At 43.0% G+C, this 20,383-nt stretch overlaps 1 protein-coding gene across 1 annotated transcript in view; it reads right to left on the bottom strand.

Moving 5' to 3' along the window:
• Positions 1-20,383, bottom strand: part of TBC1D5 (TBC1 domain family member 5) — a 498,482-nt gene that overhangs the window by 34,568 nt on the left and 443,531 nt on the right. The window contains exon 19 of the mRNA XM_074371891.1: positions 15,741-15,904. Coding sequence (XP_074227992.1) covers positions 15,741-15,904 — 164 coding nt within the window. The remainder of the gene's footprint in view (positions 1-15,740; positions 15,905-20,383) is intronic.

The raw sequence follows: 20,383 nt of genomic DNA, 5'->3' as shown, positions 1-20,383 counted from the left end.
ATGCTTGCCGTGGGTGGGACATATGGGTTACGGATTGTAAGTGATATTTTAAAAATAGAACATGTAAAGCTCACAAAATTAAGAGAAAGACATTTCCTCTTATTCAACTGCCTCTCATTTTTATTGAGGAAGTTAAAAAAAGATCTTGGTTTCTTACCCCATTCTATTCTTTTGCCTCTACCTGAAAAGGCAGAGATTACCTGCTGTCCAGTCATGACTAGTGACTTTCCTTTTCGTAGATGGGAGTTAAACATGCCTCTCTATGCCTCAGTTCTTTCATCTGTAAAACGGGAGATAATTATAGCACTGACCTCATCCAGCCTTCTGAGGATTAAAGGAGCTAATACATGTAAAATGTCCTAAGAGCAGAGTCCACGCGTGGAAAGTACACTGTTTACCCATCACCCACACGGAGGACATGTTCACATTAGGATACGTTTGAAGCTGGCTCTATCTATAGACAACCTCATTTCCGATTTGGTATTCAATTAATCTTACTTAGACTAATTCTTCTCAATCCTTAATAAGCACGAAAATTACCGGAGAAGGTCTAACATAGTAGGTCTGAGGTGGAGCCTGAGATTCCGTATTTGACAGGCTCCCAGGGGATGAGTACACATTTGGTCCATGGACCACACTCTGAGTGGCAAGGATTTAAATGACCATCTCCTGCCCTCCTTGTTTCTTCTGAACAGAGCTTCCAAGCCCTCTGGGACGTCTGGGAAGCACTTTAACATTTCCCTGCTCTAAGGCAGTTTTAACAGATGTTTGCATGGTTAGATGCCTATTGGTAAGAGTCCAAAAGACTCTTCTCAAGACGAGGGAGGGTGCAGGGTGGAGGGAAGAAGGGTGACAGGCTTGTAAGGTAGCTTTCCAATCCCCCTCAGTCCATTCTGTCCAGAGTGGCTTCATTATTCTATTCAGAACTGACTCTTAGATTATTGGGTATCAATTTATTCTACTATAAACACAAGCACTTCTTTCAAAGCCAAATATACATTGATTTTACTGGGTTCTGCATGCTCTCTTCTGTACCTTTTGAAAAATCAGAGGCTGTGTATGAAGTATCAGAGAATAAAGGATGCTTTTCAAGCATAAATCAAATAAAAAGAAAATAGTAGAACATATCCATAATCTATGATATTTCAGTTCTCCCCTGAGTTTTTGAAGCTATTTTAAAAATAATTGTAAGTAATATTTATTAATTACTTTGTGCATTTAGAAACATGTTTTATGCCTAATGCCATTTCAACACTGTGGGATATTTTAATCTAACTTTGCCTTTCTAGAGGTTGTTTACAAAAAACCAATAAATGCAGTAAACAGAAAAGATAGGAACAGTGACAGAAGACTAGATCATGTACTATAAATTCTGAAGTAGACAGATTAAACTTACAATCCTGAAATAAAAATACCAGAAATTAAAATCTTCACCTAGGACAACCTCACACAGGTGTCACCAGAGGAAGAATAAAACTTACTTTCATAGTTACAAACCTTACTACTTGCAAAAATCCCATTACTGCTCCTTTAAATAAATAATCACATGCATACAGTATGTCTTAGGAATTTCCTAGCCTTTAAAAATTCAAAATGTGTAAAATGTTAAGCGTAGTTGTTAAGGCAATTGCCTGTCTTCTGAACATTTTAACGGGAAAAAAAAAAAAGACTTCTCTTAGAAGGGGTTGTGTTTGGCAGGCTCATTAAATGGCATTTGTGGGGAAAGGTCCTCATCTTTGGGACTCTGAGGTTATCACCTTCATGTTGTGCTTTAAAATTAGGCAGCCTGACCAGTCATCTGTAAACCAGAAGAACAGTTCTCTCTTCACCATATCAATTAGCACAGATGTTACCTTATTTATCAAGGGTTTTCCCCTCCCCACTTCCATGTGATCAGACCAACTGATGAAACCGCCCAGCCAGCACCTGCGCGCTTTCCCGTGCTGTTTCTGGCACCAAAGTAGGCGTCTGCACACTGGCTGACCCAGACTGAGAGTGAATTGTCCATCCTTGTACCTCTATCTCTACGCTGACGCCATGATGTCCCATTAGAGACAGACAAAACATGGCGCCCTACAGCCAATCCAAGCTGGGGATCAAGCTTGGGTTAAGAAGTACTTTAAGTTACAACTGGTAAAGGAAACCAAGTGTTGGGAAGGCTCTGATGAACACAAACACGACCAATTCTGAGACTCCTCAAATTAAAAAAAAAAGTGAGAAAGAATTCTCTAAATTCCCTGATTTATTAAAACATACCTATCCCACTTTAAAAGATTTATCCCTTAAACTAATTTATAAAAACCCCAACAACTCTTGCTATTTTTTATATGTGGCTGCTGCATGCCACTGGGAAACGAGGTGAGTTTTCAGGCCTGAGGAAAGCCTGCTGCATCCAAATCCTTGCGCAGCACACGAAACCCCTGTCGGCCTTCATTCACTCCTACACACTCACTGAGGGCCACGCTGTCCGGCACAGGAGACACTGTGCTAGAGACAAGTGCCTCTAACAGCCTTGCCACGAAACACAAGCAGTTCTTCCCCAGGGAACGCAAAGGACGCATTTGCAGATAACCCAGGACACGCCCCCTATCTCAAGGTGCTGCTTCCGAAGGTTAGAGGAGGGACCCTGGAATCTGCAGTCCAAGTAGCACCAAAGCCATCGACTCAAAGGGCTGGAAGTTTCCAGAGGGTGGCAGGGAAGGCTCCACGGGACACGGGGTGCCTGGGCAGGGCCTGGAAGGAACTCTAGGAATTTTGCGGCCACACGAATCACTTTGGTCAGAAGAGACAGTGGAGCAAAACAGCACAGTGTGAGACGCCATGCGAGGTTTGAGGCCACTGAGACAGCTGTGCGTTCCTGACGGGGGCTGGGCAGGGTTTGGAGGGAGGCCCTCCGGAGGAGGCGGGACAGGGTGCGCACTCTGAGGGCAGGCTGTGCCTCAGACCCGCAGGATTGGTTCCAGACAGAGGGAGCCTGGATGGGGAGCCACACATCGAGTCAGATGCTCACAGTGAGAAGGCTGGTGTTACCAATACTCAGGATGGATGCATGTGACCATTAATAAAATGGACTTACGCTAAAATTTCTGATTAATGTGGTATTGTTACTGAACGGAGTACTGAGAACTCGGTGACTCAACCAAGAGCAAAAAATTAATCTTATATGATCTTTATCTTCATTTCCGCAGCCCAACTGAATTCAGATGCTGCAGGTCAGGCCCAGAGTAGAGGCAGTTCTGTTATAATGCTTGTTTTGATAATGTGAATTTGTTCCAACAAGACTGATGGATTAGGGGACAACAGAGCGTAGCGTGACCTCCATGTTTGCTTAGACACAGCTGCATCCACAAGAAACCTGAGGTGGATGCAGAGCACCGCGTGGAGCCGGACCCGGCACGCAGGAATACACACAACGCAGACACGTGCACACTGCGCACACAGGCCGCGACCTCAGCGCACACCGTGTGTGCCAATGGGTGGCACCCAGGACGCAGATCTGCCCGATTCCAGAGAATCCTCCTTCCACTGCTCCCTGGTAGCTCACGGGCTGCAAACTTTCCAACATTCACTGCCCCAACCAAGCTTCCGGTCTCTTTCAAGGTCAGGGGCGATATTTATTGTAGCATTTATTTACTCTGTAATCATTTTAACACGTGCAAGACCGAGCTGCCACCTTTGCTAGGTTCCAACTTTACGTGACACTGATGCAGTTTTTGAACGTTGTTTCCCCAATCCCATTTCCCCCACGAGTCTGGTGGTTTCTAATGCATGATTTTGCACAGCACGGTGATTTGGGGGAAGATAGAAACTGCTGACAACAAAATGGACTACTCCGAGGATGCCTGTTCATTTGAAGGCAAACATACTGGTGACAAAGTGCTAGATTTTCCCACAAAGGTAACTCTGCAGACGAGCTTCATTCTGGAGATCGCGGTGGCACGCGGTAGGGCTGACGGAACTCTGACTCTGCAGGGAGGAGCTGGGGCTCCCTTGTTCACTCCACGTCTTCCTCCCCAGAGGACCCTGCCGCCCAGAGCCTCCTCCCCGGGGGACTCTGACCCAATCCAGAGCCCCAGGAAGGCCTGGTCTGTCTTTCTCCCTCTCTTCTTGCTTCCAACCAGAGGAAGCATCAGCTCCAAACCTCAGCTACACATTTGAATAATCTGGGAAGCTTTTAATGACTACCAAGACCCAAGCCTCATCTCAGAGATTCTGATTCATTTCTGTCACTTGTCTTTTTAAGCTTTTCAGGTGATTCTATTGTGTAGCTGGGACTTGGAAGCCCTTTGGACTTCTTGGCGCTAGTAACTTGTTATTATTTGTATCAGTTTGAGTCAGAATCTCAGTTACACTCAGCTTAAAGCATCCTAAACCATGACAGTCTCTTCGTAATGAGAGGCAAGTTCTGGCATTGAAACAGTCTTTACATTTAATCAGTCCACCTCAGAAACTTCAATCTCGATTCCTGGCAAAGGAATTAGGCTCATTTACTTGAGAAAAAGATCTCGTGCCTACCCAGCCTTCAAACCTGATTCTCAAGACTTTCATCAAGGGTATCAAAAAAGGAGTTTAATCACAATACAGACTACGGATGAGTGGCTCTGACTATAGACGCTGAGGAAAAAATCCAACATTCATTTATCCTGGCCAATAAATAGCTATTAATAGTCCAGCTGGGTGATATTAAGGTTTGCTGTCTAGAGATGGATTCAAGATTTCTATAAACGTTAGCATTATTATCTAATGGTTCCTTGATGGCTTCATTCTTATTTTCCTTAATTTCATTTTCCAAGGTGTTATCCTTCATATTTTATAAAACATGTATCTTGCCATGAAGGATAAGAGATGCCCAGACCGAGAAGACTGCCCAGAGTCCAGACCGCGTACATCCTGATGTTAAGCGATGTGGCAGCATTTCTGTTCATTCGAGACCGACTGGAGCGTTATTCTGCATGTTGAGGCCTCTGTCATTTTTGGACTGTGTGGTGGTGGGTGTGTGTATGTGGGGCCGGTGAATTACATCATTTGCCAGGTCTTTCCACTTCCTTGTGAGTGGAATCCTTGAGAGATTTGAGGGGACTTAAGAACTCAGGGCAGTGTTGCAAACTTTCAAGACCTCCTTTATAATTCTGTCCTCACTTTGGGATGGCTTCCAAAGAGAAAAAGTGAGGACGATCATGACGTCAGAGTGATCACCTGAGAGTGACTCTAGATGCCAGCCTGAGAGGCTTTCCTGTTGCAGGGACAAGGTGTGGGTGGGAAGGGTTTATTTAATAAATAAATGCACAATGCAAAAAAAAGAAAGATAAGAAGCATGGAAGCAGAATAATAAGAACATCGAAGGTGAAAAAACAACTCAGAAATATGACCAGAAAGCCAGGAGTCAGTCTGGTCGGGGGTCTAGGCATCAAGGGTGGGGTGGGGCTGGGGGAGGAGCAACCCTCTTCATAACTGCTTTTCCAGTTGAAATAGTTTTCTTTTTTTTTTTTTTTTTAACATTTTTTTTGATTTATAATCATTTTACAATGTTGTGTCAAATTCCAGCGTTCAGCACAATTTTTCAGTCATACATGGACATATACACACTCATTGTCACATTTTTTTTCTCTGTGAGCTACCATAACATTTTGTATATATTTCCCTGTGCTATACAGTATAATCTTGTTTATCTATTCTACAATTTTGAAATCCCAGTCTATCCCTTCCTGCCCTCCGCCCCCCTTGCAACCATAAGTCTGTATTCTCTGTCTATGAGTCTATTTCTGTCCTGTATTTACGCTTTGTTTTTGTTTGTTTGTTTTTGTTTTTGTTTTTTAGATTCCACATATGAGTGATCTCATATGGTATTTTTCTTTCTCTTTCTGGCTTACTTCACTTAGAATGACATTCTCCAGGAACATCCATGTTGCTGCAAATGGCGTTATGTTGTCGGTTTTTATGGCTGAGTAGTATTCCATTGTATAAATATACCACATCTTCTTTATCCAGTCACCTGTTGATGGACATTTAGGCTGTTTCCATGTCTTGGCTATTGTAAATAGTGCTGCTATGAACATTGGGGTGCAGATGTCATCCTGAAGTAGGGTTCCTTCTGGATACAAGCCCAGGAGTGAAATAGTTTTCTTTATTCTTTTCTCCCTCGTCTTCCAGTGTCACCCATAACTTTTTAGAATTTCATATAAAGCTAATTTGTCCATGGCTTAACTACAATCATCGCTCTTTGAATTACTGCTGTACGTTTCTATCTACTGACCTAAGTAACTTTGGAAAATGATGTTTTGACTGGACACAGTAAGACTATTGACAGGACTGCACTAAGCCGGTCACAATTCCGAGGGAAAGGACGCATGGCTTTGCCACCATCTTAGATAAAAAGGTTGTGTGCGAACTGGATTATATTATCTTTTTTTTTGGGGGGGATTATATTATCTTCTGATGATCCACATATTCAAGGCTTTTTAAAATCCTTCAGCCACATTGTAGTGTTAGGACTGAGAATGGTCTTGGTGGCTGCTTTTTTATGTATCTGAAAGAGTTGCTCGTGACCAACTGTCCTTCACAAGCAAACACCCCAGAGGAAGGTCAGACTTACATGAGCAAAGTTTACTAATCAAATCAAATACAAGTTAATCAGATGCATTTGTAATGACAGACATGCTAATTTTAAGAGGCTTAATAAAGCGTGAATGGTGCGTGCTCTGTGTAAATTATTGTGTTTCTTATTATCCTTATGGTCAAATGAATTTTATTTTTCTTTTCTCATCTTATTAGTTCCTAGTATCAATGCCAACATGTTTTCCTGGTACCATCCTTTTTTTGTTTGTTTCCTTTGTTCCTTAATGAGCTACGTAAAGCCTTAAACATGTACTTATTGTATTTTTTTTTTATTTTGGGGGGATGTAATTAGGTTTATTTATTTATTTGTTTAAATAGAGGTACTGAGGATCAAACCCAGGACCTTGTGCACGCTAAGCACGCGCTCTACCACTGAGCTATTCCTTCCCCATCGTTGTTCTTTTTTTTCTTTTTTTCCAAATCATCCATGAAATAGAAAGATCCTGAATTTTTCCAACAATGGAAACTCCCTCTTGGGGCCCTTACCAACCTAAAACATGCTTTTAGTTAGGAAAAGTCACCTCCTTTGGGTGCAGGGCATGGGGAACGGGTACTACCTTTGTGCAGAGGAAGAAACCGCCCCTTCTCCAGGCCCACCCGGCCCCAGACGTGGGCACCCTGCTTAGTGGGCAGCGGGCGGGTGGGGTTCAGTTTTCGTGCCCACCTGCCCCTCAGCAGGACTCCTGTCAGCAGTGCACAGGCTGCTCTGGCGAGTTCCTGCAGCTCTGCCCGATCCTCCCCTGCTGGTGTGGGAGCTTCCAGGTGCTTACCACCCGGTACCAATGCCTGCCACACGGGCATCTTGGAACAGCAGGCTGGGGGGAAGAAAGCGGGTTCAGGAACAGGAGGAAGCTATGGAAACGGCGCCAAAGCCCCTGCCTGACCCTCCCTGCACAGCAGCTCGGCCTGAGGAGCAACCACAAAGGCGTTCTTTAGCCTTAGGGTTTCGAGGCAAGGTGGAGGCTGCCTGACATAGATCCCTCCTTGTTCAGAAGGCCTAGAATTCCTACAATGGGAGCAAAAGCGCTCTTTCTGGAATGAAAACCCAGTGGATTAAAAATGTCTTCCCTTGAAAAGTAAACAAAGGTGCTATGGCGAATAAGTGATAAGACGCTAAGGGCCAAAGATTTAAAAGCAGGAGGACGCCGGGTAGGAGGGGCTGGCGATGCCATCCAGGCGGACTGCCTGCAGCCTCCTCTGTCTGACCTCCATCTGCACAGGGCAGTGGGAGCCCACACTCCCTTCCCTGCAGTGTGCACATGCACTTCCGGGCACCAATGACTGTCCCCAGGGCAGGGCGGCATTAAAAGATGAAATAAATGTCAAGTTTCAAGAAAGGGCATTGGAGGGGAGCAAATGCTACTACCAAAGGCACATTTAATTTAGCATAATTCAAACGCACAGGAATTTCTGGCCGGGGATTCTAAACACTTCTCATTACTTCACTTGAGCTCTCCCCAAACTATCATTCCTGCCTCCAGGGCAGTGATCAGCACGGTCCAGGCATCTGGGCATTTCCTGGAGATTAAGGGGCTGAGGACAGATGGTGGAGGAAGAGGGCCCAGCATGAGGGGATAAGTGTCTCACTCATTCCCCAAGGGCTAATACTCAGTCAAGTTTCAGCACTCCGTTTCCTGTGCTTCTGCTTTAATAGGCGCCTCAAAAAATTTTTTTATTATTACGTGAACTGAGGACAGCAAAAAGACGGAGACAGAAGGACAGGACACTCCTACCAAGACACAAGCTCCACCTTCCCTGACCTGGGGCTGACACACTGGCAGAAAGGTTTGTTAATGTGAACACAGTTCAATATAACCTCGAATGACTGACTACATGTCATGGATCAAATATCTGAGTTCATTTTGACTTTCAGTTCAAATTCCTATCATGAGACTTAAAAGAAGCTAGAAAAACTGCTAATCTTTAAATTCATTTTATATATCTACTCATTGCAATGAACTGTATTACATGGGGATGTATTTTTACACGGAACTGTGTTTTAATCCAGTCATCATCAGTATTATTGATTAAATTCAATGAGAGATTACAAATATAGATTTATTAACTGAAAAAAATCCTATAATTAGATACTGTCTAGATACCAGTTTTCAATTCCATTCAGAAGTCCCTAAAAATCCATTCCAGTAATCAATACTTTCCACGTAATAGATCTTAGGAAGGATACATCACTGACTGAGGAGAGAATCAGATAACTAGGAAGAATCTGACTCCTTGAGAAGGCCACTGCTCAATCTCTCTCTTCCAACTACCAATCCAACTCAAGCTGCCTAAAAATCCACATGTAAAACATCACTGATAAAACGGAACTGGCTCTTTTCAAATGCAAATTCTTCCCAGAAGCATCTCGGCAATGACTACTTTGGGGATACCTGGCCTGTCACAGTGCCCAGTCACAGGCTTCCACCACCTTTCCCACTGCCATGGACTCCTGGCACCTGTCCTCTTACTGACTGGGTTCAGAGTGGGCAGGGATTTAATCTGGCCAACCAATGAGACGGGAGGGAAAGCCTGCTGGGGGGCTTGCAGGCTGACTTCTCTAGAAGATGCCGAGTGTGTTGGGGGGAGACAGGATACACACCTGGTTCTTGGTAGCCCTCTTGAGAAAGATGATTGCGGGTGGGTTGAGGACGAAGCCGAGACACAGAGGTGGCAGCATGGAAAGCTGGCGACACCAATCTACAGCTGAATTAGCCAACCCCAGACCTGCCCATCTCAGGGCTCTTGTTATCTGAAACAGTAAGCAACGCACTTCCTCACCTGAGACTGGAATTTCTCTTATCTTTACCAAAAGCAACTGCATATAATCCCAACTGTTTTACACTCTGCCGGGGGCCTGAGGGAGAAGAAAACACGTACACAGACATTCAGTACCCACCACCACCACCTGTCCCGGAAGGCGCGGGGCCTTCCTAAGGAAGACGATGGCGGCATTTACTGAAAGAAGAAGTATGTCTGTGGTTCGAGTCTAATCTCTCAGAATGAAGCCTGTCTAGACCAATGAAGTCCTGCGGTCTGTCTTCTGAATCCCTATCATTTACTGTCTTTACTGCTCTATGGCATTAAGCCATCTAATGCCTCCTTGGGTGATGAGTTATATTTTTATTTAGTTTAATTGTTACTTAACTTTTGATGTGTTTCTGCCTCCCCCAATTTCACTGTAAGCACATTCAATGGCGCTGCTCTTTTATATTTCTTATATAGAGATGACTTAAATTCCAGCTTCTAGAACATGACCTGACTAGATTAGGTGATGCTCAGGTTGTCTATACTTTCAGAAGGATGAGTCTGCTTTCCAGTCTGTTTTCATTTGTCTGAGACGTTTTTGTTATTTTGTTGTGATAAAGGATCGATCAGTGAGAAGGGGCTCCAAGATGGCAGAACAGACGGACGCAGAGCTCACCCTCTTCCACAGATTCATCAAAAATAATCTACCTGTGGAACAATTCTCACCAAATACCTACTGAATCCTGGCAGAAGATCTCATACATTCAAAGCTACAAGGATAGATTAATAACTAGGTTAAAAATAAATTCTATTAGTATGACCGTGGCCTATGTTCAAACCACCACAGGGCAATGATGAGTGCGTGCAGGAGTCACGATGACACAGGGTGAGCACCCCCAGTGGTGCTGGGAGCCTGGGCACGGTGGGTCGCTCATTACACACCTTGTTTTATGCAGGGATTTTCAGCTCACACAATTTTGATTTCCTGTGGTTTAGAGACGATTCTGAACTATTTATAAGTTTAGATCTTTGGAGCTTGGTATGTAATTATCACAAAGCAAGTTGTCCTGCAGGTCATTAGGAATTTGGGAAAAAAATCACTTAACTGGCTAATGTGCTTAAACACTAGAACTTATTCACATCTGCAAGTCAATTTTTGAGTTTTTCTTATATTCCCTATTCTTTAACTTTAGCAAAGACACTCTTGGAAAACAACTTGGCGACAGTCATAGAACATGACTAGCGGAGCTAAAACAAGTGAAAACTTATTTACCAATCAGATGAATGACCAACTCAAATAGATTTCTAGAAAACTAAGTATTGGATGTCATTTACATCACCGTGGAAAATAAACCATTTAAAAAATTTAAAAGTATCAAAAATTTCAACTTCCTCTAGACTAAAATAATCAGAGCTTGGTTAAAACCTGGACTGAATTAGGTGAGCCCTAAAGACTCTTTCGGGAAAGAGAGCAGAGGGAAAACTGTTTTCATGAATAAATCCCAATCCTCAAAGCAATACTACTGATAGTGAAGGGAGGTCGAGTCTTAACACTTCCTACTACTTTGGTCACATTTCATTTCAGAGAAGTAGTATAATGGTGCTGCTGATAAACATACAGCACAAAGCTTAATTTGTGACCTCTCTCCAGGATTAGCTGAGTTTTGTGTTCTTTTATTATACGACCAGACCAGGGGCACCAACAGGAGTAGACATAATACATATTCACTTAAAGAAGAGAGCCTGTGGATTACAGAAAGGCGTCCTATGAGACGTGAAAAGGCAACAGTGAGAGTCTGAAAAAAGTTCTATGACCTAATATACGATTCTTGTCCAAAATACATCACACTTCTATTGATGTCTCATATCATCTCTCAATGATTAGATTAGAAACATTATAAGCAGATCTCATCACTCTTGGGTTGACAGCTACTATGAGATTACCTGTTTTAATGTCCGTTTTCAACTGCTATTGGAGTCTTTTCTTAACTGACATCAGCAACTTCTTCCAACTATACTTCAATTGAAAAATAATAATGACATAAAAACCAACTATACTTCAATTAAAAACTTAATTAAAAAAATTTCTTGACCCTTGGACACTTTAAAAGATCAACTGAGTCTTGAAATCTGAAAGGTATTGTATGGTTTAAGGCACTGGGGACCCAAAGCAGGAGATATCTTTGCTTCAATTTCTGGCCACTTGCTGAGAAACTGATGAAGATGATGATCATGTTAATGAAAAGTTATCTTGGAATTCTCTGAGGGCTTGGACTATCCCTGTCACACCAGCCAGGCCGGGAATGAAAGCAAAGTGGGCTCAAGGATGACAGATGCCTAGTCATGGGCTCTGGTGCCGAGGGACCTCTCTGGTGGCAGCATATGGCTCCCATGGAAGAGTGCACCCCAGCTATGGGCCTGGACACTTTCCAGCTGTGCGTTTGGCCATGATGAGCAACAATCTCAGCTTAATTCAATTAGGGTTGATTCCTCACTCATCCTCCACATCTAGCACGGGTTGGCAGGGGGGCTCTGCTCACTGTGCCCGAGGGAAGGGGACCGGCGTGGAAGGTCTTGCAGTGGCAATCCGCACACACCCCGCCACTCACAGCTCACTGGATAGAACTGTCACGTGGCTCTGACAGATCACAGGGGACAAGGGGTGGAATCCTATCAAGGGCATAGACTGGGAGAGAACTGGAATTATTTGGCAAAGAGCATTGACTACAACATATTATTATTGACTACAACATATAAAATAATAACCTATTATTTGGAAAACCATGGGCTTTCCCTGGAAAATGTCTGTCTGCTTACTTGCCACAAGTTAGGAAATACATTACATTCTGAACAATAATTGGGCATTCTGTTTCTCAATTCAGAGCAGGTCCAAGTAGAGAGTTACACTTACTCTATTTCTGTTTTTTGCTCCACTCCTCAGTTTTAAGTCACAGCATCACCATAGAGAGAAGCCATTGATTGGTGTCACTGACGAACCCACATGCCACCAGAATATGACAGAACAAACACAAAACATGTCTCCACATGCCTTCTCATTTGTTACTCCTGATTCTGGTTCTTCACGGACACGCTCTCTGAACAGGCAGACAGCTTCTCTTCTAATTTATGCCAATACACTGTATTTTTGTTGGGATTTGTAGTTATTATTTGTAATCTCAGTTATACATGTACCGTGTGGAAGAGTCAAAGGTTCTCCGAGGCTTGTTATGAACAACCGTTCACACAACCCCACCCTCCACTTCCTGCCCTCCTCCTCGCAAGCCACCACTTTCAATTCTTTCGCCCATTTTTTTCACCTCTATTGCTCGAGCTTATTTTGCCACCCCTTGATTTTTCTAGACAATATTCATCATTAGAGATTTGCTACGACGGAAGGTGAAGATGTAGCCCTGTTGCCCAACCCCCATGACCCCTCTGCTCCCCAGGCCAACACACAAACCCTCCCCAACTTCTCAACAGGATTTTATCATGACTAACAGTCAACAGACTTACACTCTGATGTCTCCGTGAATTCGAGCCCTGGCTCAGTGACAAGGTTTATCAATACCTTTCTTTTCCTGTGTACTCTTTAGTTTTTCTTTGGGGTGACTATTGTCCTAGGTTTTAATGGCTTATTTTTTTTAGCAAGTTTTATCACTCATTCCAACCTAAACTCACCCCGAGTTGTGTAAATTTCTCAATTTCTCCAAATAGATTAGTCACCCTCCCAATTTCATCTTTTTAGAGAAAATTTTCTGGAACTTTCTGACTTATTTCAAGCCAGGCTGGCTGCTGCTGCTGGAGCTGCTCGACAGCTGTGCTTTCTAACAGTCCTGCGATCCCTACAGCACCATCCGTGGGATCCTTGGCCAGGCTCTGGGCACTCCACCGCCTCGTTCTCACCCGTCCTCTGTCCTTGGTGTACGTGCTCATTTTTGTAGAGGGCCTGCTCCAGCGATTTCTGAGAACAGGTGCACGGGAATACGGGTTTTGGGTCTTGAATGTCTGCAAGGGGCTTTGTTCTGCCCTCACACAATTAGTCTGGCTGGCGTTGGGTCTGGGTTGGAAGTAATTTTCTCTCAGAACTCTGAAGGAATTCCTCCCGTCTCACTGCTGGTGTTGCCATGTGAAATTTGGAGCTGGTCTACTTCCTGATCTTTTGCTGGAAATCCTTCTTTCTCCCCAACTCTACGTGTTTGGAGGGTATCTCTTTGCTCCCAGTTTTGAACTTTTCCAGCGATGGATCTGGGTGTGTTTGTTTTCACTCACGTGGGACTTTCAATGAACTTTTTCAGTCTGAAAACTCAGGTGTTTCATTAAGTGGAGACACTTAATGAACTGTACTTTTGATCATTTCCTTCCTTTCATTTTCTCTGTTCTCTCTTTCTGGAACTCCTTTTGTTTGTTTGTTTTTTTTTTTTTAAAGATTTTGAACCTTCTGGGCTGGTTCTCTAATTTTCTTATATTTACCTCTTTTACTTTCTTTATCTGTCCTGCATTCTATTTTCTGAGGTTTCCTCAATTTTGTTTTCCAACCCTCCTACTGAGTTTCACACTTCAGATGTCCCATTTCCATTTGTAATAGCTTTCGTTGTTGCTGTTCCTCTCAGGATGAGTATTTTTTTCTGACGTATTCTCCTGCAAAGACTTGTTTCCTCCCAGTTGCTTTTTCCTGTTTGTTTCTGTCTGTCCTCTCAGATGCCGTCTGCAAGTAGCCGGTGATCCTTGGCTGTCTTGCTCATATAGAATACGTTAACTACAAGCCAAGAGAAAGTTCTGTGCTTAGATGGGACTGTGATGGTTGCGTTCACTGGGAAGTGAACTGGCTGCTTCCCTGGATAACCCCAAAGGTCCGTCTGTGTTTTTTAAAGTGTGGCTTCTGCCAGGACAAAACCCTTCCAATCTCCTGCCTGAAGGGATCTACTTTCTCGTATTCTGGGGAGTCTGGGGACCTCAAATTCAGTATTTTAATATATTCAACACCCCCTTTTCGAGGAAGTAGTCCCACACTCAGCTGTTCCTCATCTCTCTTGGTCCAGAACTGTTGTTTTGCACTTTCCAGAGAACTAAACCTCCAGTCTTCTGCCAGAGCGAGGAAGACAGTCTCTGTGCTTCTTGAAGGAACTTCTAACCAGTCCTCATGTCTTCGACTCCCCTTCACCTTGTGTCCGGTTCCCAAGCTTCCAGAGGCTTTTACCTCTTACATCAAGTTGCTTCTCGGCTCCTCCCTGCCGCTGGCCTGGCACTCGGCCTTCTCAGGCTGCTAAGTCGGTTTCCACATAACATCTCTCTCCAAGTAGCAGCATCTTGCTGCTGCTGTCCTCTCTCCGGCTTCCTCACTCCCCGAGGGTTTCTCTGTAACGACCTTAACGTCCCTGGAGTGGAGACTGGGAGGGAGCAGAGCTAACTGCTTGCATTAAAGCTGCCATTTTCCAATGGAAGTTTCATCCTGCTCTTCTGCACGTTAGAGAATCACGGTTCCTCCAAGTGGAAAGCACCTCAAGAGAGTACGCAGTGAACCCTTCCCTTCAGAGAGCAAAGGACGCTGTTGAAACGGCAGGTGAGGTGGTTGAAGCACCAGGAAACTGCGTGTCCTGGGCGAGGTCAGACACGGTCACCCAGATAGACAAGTCTGTATGCTGTAAACAATTACCCCTCAGAGGTTTACACTCTGTTTCCCCACCCTTAGCACTATTCCAGCAACACCCAGATCCTTGTCGGTAATACCTTACAACACCTGCACTGCACCCTCCTCCAGTGGGCAGATGAATTCTTCATATTAGAATATTAAGTGTTGAACTAGCTATAAAATTTGACTGTTTTACTTCTTGTGTAGTTGACTTAAAGAATTTTCAGACACAACCAGATTTTTTTAAGGAGTTGATACGCGCTAGGTATGATCTTCTGAGTAACACATACAAAGGATCTTAGAAAAACACCTATCAATACATCATAATTTAAAAGTTATTCGTATAGCTTTTAAAAATAATGGGTAAAATAATAATTTTTAATTTTCAAGAAATACTTAAAACCGAAAAAACATCTTGGTTTGTTTGAAGTGTCTTATTCTATTGTTTGATAGAAGGCTATTCATTACATTTTAGAAGAAAACCCAGGCTTTGACAAAGGTACTTGTAGAGAAAAAAATGACCAAGATTTGGAGTTCAACTTATTTTAAACTAATGTTACTTTTCTCCCCAGTGTAATATAAGACCAGAGCCTTCAAATATCACTAAATTATAATAATAAAATTAAAATATGTTTATGAAATAATTCATTTTAGTCTGTAAACATTTTTAAGAATTTTAGAAAAGTAGAAGCTTTAACAGATGCAGCATTCCCAAGGAAAATTAAGGAGAAAAAGAAAACTGTGCACTTACAGATTCTTTTCTGCCCATAGTTTTGCTGTGCGAGCGGGAACGGGAGATGTTGCTGAAAAAGGAGTCCTTTTTAGTGGCAGATGAAGGCGGGGAGCCAGTGAACTCTCTTCCTCCAGGCAAACTCTCAGTGCTTGGAGATGAACTGATGTTTTTAGAACTTTGTCCTACAAGAAAAATGAAGAAGCAATAATGAAACAGCAGACTTTTTCACTGCTACTGAATTAACTGCCTTCAATAAATGATCAATAATGGTATTTCTTTATTCACACTGTCAACATAATGACGCTGTGGAGTAAGATGCATGCATTTTTATGTATCAGAATAGTGGCCAATTTTTTTTTCTTTTTAATGGAGGTACTGGGGATTGAACCCTGGACCTTGTGCACGCTAAGCATGCGCTCTCTACCTAAGCTGTATCCCCTAGCCCTGCTGTCAATTTTTTACAGCAATGAAGTACTGCTACAGTTTTCTACAAGTTATTTATACTACAATGACCTAAGTGTAGTACACATACAAAAAAACCTGAAAAATCCAATTTTTAGAAATTACACGTTAAAAGACTGGATTTTCCCTCACTAATGGAATCATCCTTCATAATAGAAGCCCGAACCAATTATACTGCACATCATCTTATTAATATAAAAAAGTCTAAATCCTTCACCAATTTTTCAAGAGCCTCTTTCCTTTTCATTAACTGCAGAACAGACACACTGTGACCCCCAGACCAAGGAAGGAGCATCTGGAAATGGGACAAGGTGCAGGCGCACAGAGTGGCATGCCAGACTGGCTCCCCCGTTAGCAGGGCTGCGTCTGTGACTCTGGCAGGGCCTTATTCACTGACAGGTTCTGGAGCCATAAAGCTCCTTAGACAGGAGCAGGGGCTCCAGGGAGTCCTGCGGGGAGGGTGGCAGGGTGCGGAAGACAGGTGGACAGAACTGGCTACGGCCAGGCCCGCGTGGGTCTCACTTACACAACGGGGAGACTCCTGGAAGACTGTCAGGGGGACTTAAGGACCTAGCACAGTACCTGATGTGCATTCATTTGTTCATTCATTCATTCACTCATTCATTCACCCACAGCAACTGAAGGCCTAGTCAGTGCCAGACACTTCTAGATGCAGGGAGACCGTGGAAACTAGACCATCAAAAATCCCATCCTGGGAGAGGATACAGCTCCGTGGTAGAGCGCCTGCTTTGCATGCACGAGGTCTCGGATTCAATCTCCAGTACTTCCATTAAAAACAAAATAAAATAAAATAAAATAAAATATTGGGAGTTGGGGTATAGTTCAGTGGTAGAGCGCATGCTTAAGAGTGCAAGAGATCCTGGGTTCAATCCCCAGTACTTCCATTAAATAAATAAAGTAAAAATATAATAAAATATTAGGGTGGGGGGGTAGAGCTCAGTGGTAGAGTGCCTGCTTAGCATGCATGAGGTCCCGGGTTCAATCCCGGGTACCTCCATTAAATAATTAAGTAAATGAATGAATGAACAAGCAAACTAACAAAACCTAATTACCCCCTCCCCCCAAAATTCCATACTTCATACTTCAAGGAGTTCACTTGCTAGTGAGCAGAGACAAATACATGAATAAAATATGTATGATTTTAGATGTTAGTAAATACTGTCGGGAAAAATAATGTAGTCAAAGGGGCCATGAGTATCTGAGGAAGGCGTGAGGTCTTAAACAGGATGGTTGAGAACTGAGATGCGTGACACCTGGGCAAAAACTTGAAGAAGGTAAAATATCAGCTTGGCAGGTTAATATGAAGGGACAGCAAGTGCCAAGGCCCCAAGCAGGACCTTTGTGTTTCGAGGGACAGCAGGGAGGCCAGGGCGAGGTCTGGGAGCTGGTGGGCATCGCGGCAGGTGGGGACCTGTAGACAATTTTCATGACTTTTCCTCTGAGATGGGAAACCACTGGAGGATTTGAGCAGAGGAATGACAAGATTTGATTTAATTTTAAAAGGATCAATCTGACTGCTGTTGTGGTGAACAGACTGAGGAGTGAGAGAGGGCAAAAGAAGTGGGGAAACAATTTTTCCTGCTGCAAAAATCCTGGTATGAGAGGGAGAGAGGGGTCAAGTTTAACTCCACGTTCTAAGATCAGACAGTGGTGATGGTTGAACATCCCTGTGAATACACTAGAATTTTACACTTCAAAAAGGTGATTTTATGGCATGTGAATTATTATTATTTATAATTAACCTGTGATTTTTATAAAGTCAGTCTTCACATGTGACTGCCGGCCAGGGACTGGCAGTGAGGGCGGGCCGTTTCCACCGACGCCGGGCTCCCTGGTAGGAGCTCGGCTGCGGGGCTGCCTGCTGAGCCGGCAGACTTCCAGGACATCTGCATCGCAGTCCGATGCACCCCTTTCTGAGTTCCATCCCCTCCTCTCTTCCCTTCACAGATGTTATTCCCCAATAAACCTTTTGTACGTCTAACTCCGTCTCAGGGTCTGCCTCCTGGAGAATCCCACCTGCAACGGGGGATGCTGGGGTGAGCCCTGACGGAGCCTGGGGGTGGCCCTGAGGTCTGGGGAGGAGAGGCAGCAGGGGCCCGCTGTACGAGCATCCCGCGCTGACCTCAGGGTCCAGACTATCAAAGTCAGCCTGCATCTTCGCTTCTTCCCTGCTCTGCCTCCTTCTGTCTCCCGCCACCCGCAGGCTCTGGGTCTTCACTTCCCCAGGCTCCATTTCATGGCAGTGATCTCCGGAGTACAGGGTCCTAGAATGATGGAGCTGACAAGGACCCCGGGAACCACCTACTTGTTTTCTCTTTTAAAATTATGCCGCTAATACATAGAACATTTTTACCATAAATAGATTAAATGTGAAAACTGCCTTTATTAAAAAAATCAGCTTTACTGAGTGGTAATTCATACACCATAAAATTCACCTTTTTAAAGTATATACTTCAGTGATTTTTACTATATTCAGAGATTCTCAATCATCACCATCTAATTTTAGAACATTTCTGTTGCCTGCAAGAGACCTCCTGCCCCTTAGCAGTCACTCCCAATACTGTCCTCTCCACAGCCCTCGGTAACCACTAATCAACATTCTGTCTCCAAGGCTCTGCCTTTTCTGGACATGTCATAGAAATGGGATTAAACAATGTGTAAGCTTTTGTGACTGGCTTCTTTCAGTTGGCAAAGTGTTTTCAGGACACATTTATGCTACAGCCAGTATCAGGATCTCATTCACTTTTCATTGCCAAATAATATTCTATTGTACAAATAGACCACATTTTGTTTATCCATTCATCAGTTAATGACATTTAGCTTGTACCATTTCTTGGCTATTACGAATAATGGTACTTTAAACATTCATGTATAAATTTTTGTGTAGATATGTATTTTCATTTCTGTTGGGTCAATACCTAGGACTCAAATTGCTGGGTCAATATGTAAGTCTGTGTTTAACATTTAGAGAAACTGTCAAATTGGCTTTGAAAGTAGCCACACCATTTTACATTCCCATCAGCATTGTACGAGGGTTCCAACTTCTCCAAATCCTTGTCAACACATATTTGGCTGTTCTTTATTTTAGCCATCCTAGTGGGTATGAAGTGGTATCTCGTGATTTTTATTTGCGTTTTATCAATTCATGTGCTTATTAGACATCTGTGTATCTTCTGTGGAGAAATGTCTCTTCAAACCTTTTGCCCATTTTTAACACTGGGTTATCTGTCTTTTTATTGTTGAGCTGTAAGAATTCTTCATATATTCTGTGTACAAGTTCCTTCTCATATATATATATATGTAATTTGCAAAAAATTCTCCCATTCTCTGCACTGTCTTTTCACCTTCTTAATGGGACCCTTTGAAGCCAAAAAGTGTTTAATTTTGATAAAGTCCCATTTACCTACTTTTTCTTTTTGTTTGTGCTGTTGGTATCATAAGAAGCCATTGCCTAATCACAAAGATTTACTCCTATATTTTCTTTAAAGTGTTATAGTTTTTGCTCTTGCATTAAAGTCTATGATCCATTTTGAGTTAATTTTTGTATATAATGTGAGGAAGTAGTTCATCTTCATTCTTTTTCATGCAGAGATCCAGTTTTCCTAGCACTATTTCTAGAAAAGACTATTTTCTCTCCATTGAATGGCCTTGGTACCTGTGCTGAAAATCAACTTACCAAAATTGTAAGGGTTTATTTCTGTGCTGGAAACTCTGTTCCATTTACATATGCTTATCTTTAGGACAGTACCAGGCTATCTTGATTACTGTGCGATATATACAGTAAGTTTTGAAGCCGAGGAGTATGAGCTTTCCAATTTTGTCCTTTTTCAACTCTGTTTTTTACCATTAGGAGGGCTTTGCATTTCCAGATTAATTTTATGATCACTTTGTCAAATTTCCCCAAAAAGACACCCGAGATTTTGACAGTGATTACAATGAATACACAGATCAATTTGGGTAGTAATGCTACCTTAACAATATAAGATACAAGCTAAATACATTTATACTGTATTTTGTATTTACTGATGCAGTTACATTTATCTATGCTTTTTCTTTGTGTGGATTTGAATTAACTTATAGTACCCTTTCATTTCAGCCTGAAGGACTCCCTTTACTATGTCTTATAGGGCAGATTTCCTAGCATCGAATTCTGTTTTGTTTTATACGTGACTGTCTTA

This window comes from Camelus bactrianus, chromosome 1 (assembly GCF_048773025.1).
Source record: "Camelus bactrianus isolate YW-2024 breed Bactrian camel chromosome 1, ASM4877302v1, whole genome shotgun sequence".
NCBI classification, from domain to species: domain Eukaryota; kingdom Metazoa; phylum Chordata; class Mammalia; order Artiodactyla; family Camelidae; genus Camelus; species Camelus bactrianus.
Note: the sequence above shows the minus strand (reverse complement) of the source record. Positions and strands in the feature narration are given on the sequence as shown.